The sequence below is a fragment of the Salvelinus sp. IW2-2015 genome, unplaced genomic scaffold, assembly GCF_002910315.2.
Source record: "Salvelinus sp. IW2-2015 unplaced genomic scaffold, ASM291031v2 Un_scaffold2181, whole genome shotgun sequence".
NCBI classification, from domain to species: Eukaryota; Metazoa; Chordata; class Actinopteri; order Salmoniformes; family Salmonidae; genus Salvelinus; species Salvelinus sp. IW2-2015.
This window is the reverse complement of record NW_019943511.1, coordinates 220,727-231,486: the sequence shown is the minus strand read 5'-3', so window position 1 is coordinate 231,486 and position 10,760 is coordinate 220,727. Positions and strand designations below refer to the sequence as shown.

Here is a 10,760-nt window from a genome sequence, read left to right as displayed (position 1 = left end):
CCAACAACTGCATTGACCATCAGGCACTGCAGCAAGCACAGAGTTCATAAACCTATTTCCAATTAACCTATAATACGATTTTTTATATTTGGGGTTAACATTCAAACAATGTGTGAATTCAAGTACTAAATCACAAATTAGTACAGTATTATCATATATTTATATTTAACAGATCTAGAGACAAGACTTGACTGTTGAAGCTCTTACCCAATGGCAGTGGTGCATTCGGGGCTAGACCCAGCCTATAGCGATCGTCGTTGTTGGGAGGCGGCAGCGGGGTGGGTGACTCCTAGCTAGCTAGTTAGTTTGTGCTCAGGTTTATTGTTAAGGTTGTATGGAGTAGCACTGCGAGTCTCAATCCCTTTTCACAATATCAACAAAAGCATTAGCCATGAGTTAATGATACTAGGTGAGTAATTGTTGCAATATTACTAATGCACCATTCCTATCAAACATTATATAGCGAAGAATGCCGCACGGACGAAGGCTTATAGATTCGCAGGCCAGTTGCAGAGGAGGCATTGAAGGCGGCATCTGTAACATTTTCTGCTCATAGTTAACATCATAGTGTAGGTAGCATTTGTTTTTTTTCTGCCTTTTAGCTTGGAGAAACCGATCTTTTTCGCACACGCTCATCAGGGACAGACGCGTATAAACAGAAAGACGGCCAGGGAGGAGGGGAGAAATAAGAAGAAGAAGAAGGAGGGAGGGGTCGGGAGGAGGTGGGATTTAAAGGAATAGGCGGGTCTGTCTTCGCCGATTTGATTATTTGTAGATGTTTTAATAATTGTAGATGGAGATCAATAATTCATGTTGCTTTGGTGTTAGTTCCTGGACCTTGTGTCATTGATCAATACTTTGTGCTTTATTTTATTTCACAGCCCTACTCTTAAGAAAGGAGACCACACACTACATCAGCTCAGCTGTTGTTTCCACACACTGAGGAACAGAGCCACATCAGCTGAAGGAACCTTTCCACCAGCAATGAATGACACCGGGAAAGAAGAGACACAGCTCCACCAACACTAATACACACACTTACATTAATACCAAACATACAACCTTTTATTCCCTAATCGTGTCTTGCCTCAACATGGCAAACTCAGCTCTAGTGGTCCAAGCAGAACTATTACCCCCTCAATCGTCCTCCTCCCTCTCTCCCTTCCCATCGCTGCAGGGACCAGGAGAAGGGGAGGAGGACAGGGTAAGGGAGGAAGAAGCGGATGGGGAGAAAGGGATGGTGGAGGGGGGTGAGGATATAGTGCTGACCGGGGTAGGGGTGCAGATGGTGACGTCATCGGTCCTGGCTGCGCCCCATCTCCAGGAGCACCCTGAGCACCCGTTCCAGTGCCTGGATTGTGGCAAGAGCTTCAAGTGGTCTTCAAGGCTGGCCCACCACCAGCGCAGCCACAACAACGAGAGGCCCTACCGCTGTAACCTCTGCCCCAAGGCCTTCAAGGGCTCCTCCGCACTCCTCTACCACCAGAGGTACTGCATGGAGGGAGACAGAGGGGGAGTGGCACAGTGAAAGTTAGCAATAGAAATGCTTGCAGCTTATAACACACATCTCACTTTATGAAGAGTATTCTTCTCCTTGTGTCCATCTGTTTTCATTTGTTTAGTTCTCTCACAATAATCCAAATGAGGGAAAGGTGACGTGAACAATATAATGTGAGTCTATTTAGGGCCGTGGGAAACTAGTGGAATAATCAATACAACCAGGAATTCTTCCTGTAGCCGGTATGGTGTCCTGTAGATCTGTTGAAGTCAGTAGATTGTCTGTTTTCATGTTTGTTTTTTCTGTGCAGGTCTCATTCAGGGGAGAAGCCCTATAAGTGTGAGGACTGTGACAAAGCCTTCAAACGCTCCTCTCTGCTCCAGGTGAGAAACACTGGCCAGTAGTGGTTCCCACATTTTGTGGTAAAAATGTGTTAAAACTTTTTAACTTTAAAAAGTTGAATTTTACAGTATTAAAAGGCAATTTTTGGGGTTAAGGGACCAGTCACGGACGTCCTCTTTCTCTTGTGCATGTCTCCAGGTCCATCGTAGCGTCCACACAGGCCTGCGGACCTTCCAGTGCCCCTACTGCCCGCTCACCTTCAAGTGGAGCTCCCACTACCAGTACCACCTGCGCCAGCACACAGGCGAGTGCCCCTACCCCTGCGACAGCTGCCCCAAGGCCTTCAAGAACTCCAGCAGCCTGCGCCGACACAAGAACGTGCACCTAGGTCTGAAACCCTACGTGTGCACCGTGTGTACCAAGGCCTTCACCCAGTCCACCAACCTCAGACAACACATGAGAATCCACACAGGAGAGAGGCCCTACATCTGTGGAGAGTGTGGACGCAGTTTCACACACTCATCCAATCTGGCCCTGCACCGGAATTCTCAAAGTCACACTGGTGAAGGAAAGGGSGGGGAGACAGGGGGRGGCAACATGGGGGATGAGATACAGGAAGTGATAGTGGGGGAGGACGTGACATCACAAATGTTGACGGACATGGGCTTTGTGAGCCAGGAGGCCACGGTGGGGGTGGGGGTTGGGGAGGTATTCCTATCGTCAGGTCACCAGACCCTCCTGCCCCATCTCACCCCCACCCAGGGGGGCGTGTGCACATCCAGGGCCATCGGGACAGAAGTGCACGTGAGCACGGAGTCGGGCGCCAGCGTGCTGCTGTACAGCTGTGGCAGCTGTAGTCAGACATTCAGCACACGGACAGAGCTAGAGGACCACCAGGCCATGCACCTGGGCCCCGGGGAGGAGGGGGGCAGCGGGGTGGGGGAGGGGGGAGGGGTGGGGCATCTGCTGGCTGACTTTGAGGAGGTGGTGGAGACAACGACGGCAGCAGCAGAGAACGGACACACTACGGCTGAACTACTGGGACTGACCGGAGGGGTGAGTAGTAGAACTCTGTCTCAGCCTGGGGAGGTTACCCCTAAGGCTCTGTTTTAGGGTCACACCAGATTCATCCATTCATGATCAATATTTGGTTTCTTACTCTACCCTCTAGGTCAATATCTCAGCTAATATGACTGCCGGGATGTTGATGTTGTAGTGCAATGACTCTGGCCTAATAGTGTTGTGTCCCATGTCAGAATATGGGGACTACCCAGGTAAAGAGTTTGACAAATATATTGGATCTAAAAATTCGGTCTAACTTTTGCTGTAAATGCGGGAAGGTTTACTTTGTCAGTATGGTTTGTTTACAGTTAAATCCTCGCACAGTTTTAACCCTTTCAATGACCTCTTGCACCAGTTCTTTCCTGCGAATAAGCGATGATGGTTTTTTTTTTTTTTATTTTTATTTTATTTTTTTTTTTTTAAAACCATATTGATTTTCACGAAGTAGCTCTCAAACTACAAAACAAGGTCAAGACGTAGATACGGCTCTAGTCTATGGCTTGAATGCTTTAAGATTTTGAATGATATTGTGGCAATTAGGCTTTGGTCCTTCGCTCGATCTCTCTATTATATGACAGGACACGGCAGTGGATCCTCGGACAAGTATTGCCGGTTTATCTCTTGATATAGAGCTTGATTTTTCCACCTTCCCCTTAATTTTGTGTGTAACCTTAATTGACTTTATTCTAAAATGCATAATTAAACAATTTTCACATTAAAAAAAGAAAATAATAAAAAAACCAGGAAAAAATTTTCCTATTTTACTATTTTCTGTTGCTTAAGTAGCGTAAAGTCGTCCTGGACCCATCCCTTCAACTGAACATGTAGTTTGTCACCATCCTCCCTCTCCTCCTATTTCTTTTACTCTTCCTTCTTCCTCCTTTCTTGTCTGGAACAGAGGACATACTGTTTCCCGGGTCTCATGTCCTGCTCAGTGGTCTTTGCCCAATCTCTGGGGCGGTTTGGGGTTCCCACCAGGCACAGGGTCAGAGGGCAGGGAGGATGGGGTGAGGGACGTGGGTATGTTAGTTAACTGTGGCAACTTATAGGGGTCTGAGGTAACAGGGCAGAGGTAGAGGGAGGAGGGGGTAGAACCAGAGACAGAGGCTGTTGGTGGTGAGAAACGGACTCTTGTTGATTGGCGGGTAACTCCAGAATGGGCAAATGAATGATTGCTATAGTGTTGGCAGCATGTAACAGTAGCTTGGGTGACAAACTAGTTTACATTATCAGCTAGACACTTTTGTGTATTAATTTTTGTATATTATATTATTATTGTGATGTGGGTGTTTGTCTGTGGTGGTATGGGCAGGGTGTATGTTATTTTATTGAGCGTGTGTCTAGTTTCGTATCTTTTCATACGGCTGGGTTTCTTTCTGTTCCTTCTGTGATCTGTTTGTTCTCGTTGTATTCTTTATATAGAGGGTTCTTGGTTCAGATGCATAGAGTTGCAGTGGAGGAGATATGTTGTTGTCTTAGCGCAACAGGAGGGTTGTTTACATTGTTGTTGGTGGTGGTGAATGAATGAACTGGTGCTGCTTGTTTCTTTGTTTGATGGGATATTTGTCCTGGAATGTTGCATCTGGGTTTGGGCAGGTTAGAATGTCTGACCAATGAGGAAGGCCTGGGGTCAGGGTGGGCTGGGGATTGGTTCGTGTGGTGGGGAACGAGAATAGCTGGGTGGCTCTCATTGTAGGAGGGGCACAATAGTAGGAGGGATGTTACTGTGAGATCTGGGGGGAGGCGGAGGGGGAGGAGGGGGGCGGGGAGCACAGATCGGGGGATGAGCTGAAGCCAATTTGCTGTCTGGATCAGAAAGTAGTTCTGGGAGGTGTTGGGGGAATGCTCCAGGCCGGCTGAGCACGATCAGAGACCAGAGTTCTGTGGTTCTCTACGGTGATGGGTCTTAGTAGGTGGTTGGTTTGTTTGTCATTCTTCCACATTGCTGCTTTTCCTCTTTTATTCTCTTTTTTACCTCACTCCAGCGTCTGCCCTTTGGTTCCAGCGATTTCCTTGTCTCCTATGTGGTTCTTCATGTGCTTCTTTTTGCTAAGTTGGTACTTGTCATGTTATTTTCCCTTTCTCCACGTTTAAGTGTTTTCCGGAACTTGTAGTTTTTTTGGATTGCGCAGTGGGTTGTCAGGTGGAGTGGAAGATGGAGGAGTGGGTGAAAAGCTCTTGTGACACTGGGCACAGTGGAGGGCCGCTCGTTGAGTGGGTGCGTTCGTATTCCGCTGTTGAGAGAGAAGGAGGGTTTTGTGTTGAGGATTTGATGAGATGATATAAAGTGGAGAGGCATAGAAAGTGTTTGTGACAAGAGCGATACTTAGTTGAATTCGGAATGGTTATTAGACCCTTTGATTTTTTTTCTATTTTGTTTATTTTTTATGGATTTCAATAGTTTTTTTTCTCCTTTATCAATTCTCTCACACAATACCACAATGATACAAATTTGCAAAGAACCGGTTTTTTTCGTAATGTGTAAAAATTTATAATTGAAATATGGGATTTTAATAAGGGTATTTCGGGCAGACGCTTAAATACTCAGTACTTATGTAGAAGCACTTTGGCACGATTAACAGCTGAGTTTCTTGGATATAAGCTACAAAGCTTGACATATGTATTTGGGGGAGTTTCTAAATTCTATAAACATTCTTGTTCATAGATTACCTACATCGAAATCACATTACAATTGTTGTCAACGGTTTTTGTGCCATCATTGGCGAACAGTGTTGACTATGCATCGCATAACTACTTATTATCGAGGTTTACTCGCATAAGATGTTAGTTAATTGGATAATACTGGGTTTCAGTTCCTCGGGTGCTCACTGACTGAGGAAATCACTCAAGAGAATTAAACATAGAGAACTACTCTACACCCTTTACATTCAGACGACTTCTAGCGCATCTCTGCAGCACTTCGCTCACCAATGGGGCAGCAGGCTCATCTGATAAATTCCATTGATCATGCCTTCACGAGATGATTTCTTTTTTTTTTTTGTTTCCTATGGAAATTTGTTCTAGGCTGCTGTGTTTTAGCGACGTGTGAAGTTGGTGTACAACCTGTGAGTAAATGTCAATGTGATGGTATGGGAGGTAATAATGATTTGGAAAGGCACACAGCTGCACCCCCGTCTGAGGTCTGAGCGTTTGGAGCAGGTTTCATCAAGGATCTTCTCTGTTACTTTTTGGTCCTGTCTATCTTAGCTAAGCGGTCTCTCATGACAGTTGACAGTCGAGTGCTTTCATAGCGCAAAGGTCAAATCGCACATAGCCATGAGGCTTAAATTTAGTTCCTGTCGAAATACTGACTTTGGCCTCATAGAGTCACTGAGGACAGGATTAGTGTCGAAGGCAACATGACTCTGGGGACAGCAGGTGAATGAGAACAATTAAGCTGTCTGCAAGCATTGAGTCCAAGACACTTAGTGAATCCATCATATCTAATTTATGGAAGAAGTTGGGGACAACAAGAACTCTTCTAACGCCTGGACGCCGGCACAAATGTGAGCTAATTCGTGCATCATAGGGGATGGATGATGGGGGCCTTGGTAGGGGAGGTGACAAAGGAAACCTGATGGTCCCATCCTGACTTGGGAGGGTTCAAGATGTCCTCCTCGTGGACAGAAATGGGCAAGGACCTGTACTGCACAGGGAAAGAGACAACATTCTCTATCTATGGCGTTCACTCATACTCAATTTGGGCTTTCAATAGCCCAAGAGCACAATCCAATTTCTGTTTCGTGGCATTTTTGATGGTTAGTGGAGATGTGGATTTTTGATAGATGCCTTTTGGAGCAACGTACGTCCGATGGAAAGCCTATTTGTTTTCGTGTTGCTGTTCACTCTAGTAGATTCTAGTTGAAATGACACTTGTGAGCGTTAGGTAATAGGTGGCATATATAAACGGTCACTCTAAATCAGACTCTCATTTGTGACCACCTATCTAAGAGAAATACAAAGATCAGGCCTCTTGCTGGTTTTGCGTGGATTGAGGAGTGACTCCGAAGAAGATGAGTGATTTGGGTACTGCCAAGTCTGTGCACGTGCGTTGCGAGGGAAACTCCTACGGCACCAAAATGTAGCATATTGATGCTGAAGCATAGGATGGTCTGGTAGACGATGTCGGATGAACCATTGTGGGGATCGAGGATTTCCTTTTGAGTCAGCAGGTGACTCGGGACTGAGACACTATGGTGCAAGCTGATATCGAGGCGGATTGCTCAGAATGAACGTGATGTCGGAAGGAGGCAGGGAGAGATTCCACTTGATCGTAGAATAGCTGGACATCGAGTAAAGCTGTGCTTTCGGAGTTCTAAACTGTCTTTCTAGCTGGGTGCAGGTATAAGCTTCCAACAGGTATAACGAACTTATATGCTACACAGACAGAACGAATACGAGGCAGGAATGGAGTTGGCGCTTCCACCGGGAGCAAGTGTGTTTCTGATTTGGTGCTTGAGGTGGCTTCAGAAGTGGATGCGCCACGGAATGAGAATTCCTGATAATATTTCATGTGATTGTAGAGCCAGACCTGAAATAGTTGTCGCAGCTTAACACTCAGACTCTAGATAGTCCCTAAGACACAGATGCTAGGCAGTTTCATGCTAGATTGATGACGGTATTTGGGCAGTAGTGACAATTGGTGATGAAGACGATCCCTCCATCGGAAATAGAAGTTACTGGTTATGCTTACACGCTCGATACTGATTAGCGCTGTCTTAATAACTGGTTGGGACCATTATTGAAGATCTAGCGAAGGCTGTCATACGGGCTGTCGCTAAGATAGACCGGTGCTTTTCTTTACAAAATGACTATGAGTACCAGAAGGTCTCGAAATACTTTGTAATGGTACAAGTGTAGATATATATTCACATTAATCAAGATTTGTATTCGAACTTCATCTAATTAATGAAAAAGCTCCTGGGTTCTTGTAGCATTGTCATTGGTGGGTCTGTAGTGAGGGAATGGTAGATATTAGTATAAGGGAAAAAAATAGACTGTTAAGAAATAATTCAGTTAGAGACTAAGAGTACTGCGAGAAAGAGCTCTCAAGGGGTTCTGTTAAAGTAACGTCTTCCGAATAGCAGACAGCGTGTGTTATGATATCTGCGTTATCACTTGGTATAAATACATAATTCAGATCTTTTTATCTCTTCTCGTTTTTTTTTTTTTCTAATAATCTCTATCCAAAACTTATAGTCACTCTAATACTCTCGCGTCGCAACAGATAGATTACGGTGTGTGCGATACTCGATGCAGGGGAGAAGATAGGGGAAATTTAATGCATTTTACCGATTCAACTGTGCAGTGAGCTTCCAGTACAAAATGAAGTAACTAAAATCAGATAGGAAAAAGTCAAGCAAGGTCTGCATACATACTCTTCACGAATGTCATCTGCATGCTCGATAATCACTTGAATAGGAGAGATGAGAGCCGCAGGACGAAACTTGCTTCCATAAAAATGGAAGAAAATCATAATGCAATTTCTTAGGAAGTACAGAGCTATGATAGTCATGCATGCTTATGTGGATAGTGCGGACGCTGTTGTGCATGCATGTTGAGCTATTGGCGGTTGCTGAGGTGGCAGAAGGTGCTTGAGGAGCGAGATGCGCGCATCGGGAAACATTTGTGGGCTAGTGGGGCAGGCGGAGGGTAGCTGTATTTCTGCAGTGGTTAGGGTCGGTCAGGGGGAAGGAAGCTTGAGGCGGTAGAGGCATGGTTTGTTGAAGAGGGATGATATGGCACCGAGCAGGTCGCTCTCGAAAACCAAGCTAGGGCCAGTCGCAGACCCTTAGTAAGGTGTGGCGAGCAGGTGGTAAACTGGTAGTCATAGCACAGCGGAGCTTCCACTTGAAAAGGTTGAGGAGAGCGCAAATAGGGGCATATGGGAGAATGCTCGACATCCATGGGTTCTCTGAATTGCATCGCTCGCTCCTGGCGAGACGGCAGAGGGGTGACGGGGTGTCGAGGTCAGAAAATACTGATTCAATTACGCGTTCCCCCAACTGGAATATCATTCTGGAAAGTATAGCCGGCTCAGATTTCAAATAGATCTTCATGTTAATTTGCGAAAGAAGACAAAGACGAATTCATGGAGCTTTGGGCTAGGGCACTCATCGGCCTGTTGCACAATTCCTGCCTCTACTCATACAATCACCTGCTACGGCCTCACCGTGTCCGGTGTCCCGCACATTGTGACAATGCTGCGTCTTAGACGGGGCTCCATTATGGATTTTTTCCCCACTAAACTTTATGGCTCTTTTGACAATCGGAGATCAGATGGTTTTTCACATAGTTTATATCATATTCTGAATGGCTTTCGATTTGGATTTTGGTCAATTAAGGACCAATTGTGAAAAAAATGGATAGAATTGGGCTCGCTCGGTTAACGCAAGTTAGTGAGAGAAAATCGGATGGATGCGTCTTCCCGTCTTGGATGTATGGACGAGCAGGCTGTCTCGTTATCTAAAGCACCACCTCACGTTTTTATCTAAATTGGCTCCTTTGACACCAGCCCGCCCGTATCTCCGCATACCCCACAGATAAACATGTTTTTTTTAAAAAACTTTGCAACAACGATCACGAAACATGCCATCATGGCTAGATGTAATTTGTTAGAAGCAGTTAATCTGGTGGTTTCTCCGTAATAGTTGATAGCGGAGGACCTCTGAAGGTCTGATCACCTTGTGGAGCGGTAGGGTTCTTCTCTGTGTGGTTATGTGGTTACCTCAGACTGACGAGCCCTTTGGAAGGCTTCACAATCAGAGGCACGGTACGGCTCTTGTACGTACGACAGGGCAGGGAGAGATAGGAATGTTATATAGATTTTTTATTTTCTTCCACATGAATTATACAGGTAGATTATCATGAGCAGCAGTTGGTTAGGCTCTGTTAGCTTGTCAGGTATTCACTTTTTTAAAGTATTTTCTATCAAATGCAAAAGAAAAGAGACTAACTCACATTGTTCCCAGCAGTCTTCTAGTCTTTTCCTCTGGGCTTGACAAGGGGGTGCTCTGGTGGATGGGTTGACATCCTTGTCCTGCCTCGGTCAAGCCATCAGGCTGACGTGGATCTCCCTGGGTGTCCTGGTGCTGCTTCCTGGTGGGGGACGGAGGGCAGGGGCAGGGAAAGGGAAGGGGAGCGGGGCAGACGTCTCCGCTCAGCTCGGCAGGAGGGCTGGCTCAGGGTGTGGGAGTGGGCTGGTGCGTGAGCAGGGAGAGAGCGAGGGTGAAGGAGGGTCGTTTTTGCCAGAGCAAGCTGAATGGGAGCGAGACTGGGAGGAGAGGGGAGTGGACTGGAGAGGAGCAGAGGGAGAGAAGAAGATTTGGGAAGAGAGAGGGTCATCAAACAGACTAATTTATAGATCAGATAATACGTCACGCTTTTACAGACCCCAGGAGTAGATAGGGTTCAGATAATCAAGTGTAGCTTAATCACACATTCCAGAGTTTACAATTGACTTAGACGGTGGAGGGGCCTTTCTCTAGGACTGCATCCATGGAAACTGTCCTTGCGAAAGGCATCCGCAGGGAGCTGATGTAGATTTGACAGCTCTCAACAAAAGAATGAATGCTATTGTGGTTATGCAGGTTTTTGCTTTTTAATCTCAGTGCCAAGTTAGACTAAGTAGATAACAGATGGATCCCAGGAGGAGACCTTATGAATAGTAGTGAGGATGTGCAGCCATAGTGATTGGTCTGTGGCAGGTGGTCTGTTGAGCCTACATGGTCTTGAAGCTCTTCCGCAGTAGGAAACTCTGTGCCCGGTCCTGTAACTGTGGGGGTGGTTACACCTGTTTTCACGTGTCTGTGGGATCTGAGCCCTCATGTGAAGCTCTGAGCAGGTGCAAACTGGGCCT

General features: G+C 46.0%; 1 protein-coding gene across 3 annotated transcripts; it reads left to right on the top strand.

Annotated features, from left to right (window-relative positions):
* Nucleotides 1–319: 319 nt before the first annotated feature.
* On the top strand, nucleotides 320–2,990 carry LOC112073184 (zinc finger protein 771). Of its 3 annotated transcripts, none has more exons than XM_070440063.1 (4): nucleotides 320–409; nucleotides 882–1,488; nucleotides 1,809–1,881; nucleotides 2,039–2,990. In XM_070440063.1, the coding sequence occupies exons 2-4, from the start codon at nucleotides 989–991 to the stop codon at nucleotides 2,951–2,953; spliced, it is 1,488 nt and encodes a 495-aa protein (XP_070296164.1). In that variant the 5' UTR covers nucleotides 320–409; nucleotides 882–988; the 3' UTR covers nucleotides 2,954–2,990. The 3 variants fall into 3 exon arrangements, with proteins under 3 accessions (XP_070296164.1, XP_023996287.2, XP_070296165.1); XM_024140519.2 differs by lacking the exon at nucleotides 320–409 and adding an exon at nucleotides 635–722; XM_070440064.1 differs by lacking the exon at nucleotides 320–409 and adding an exon at nucleotides 661–745.
* Nucleotides 2,991–10,760: the final 7,770 nt, after the last annotated feature.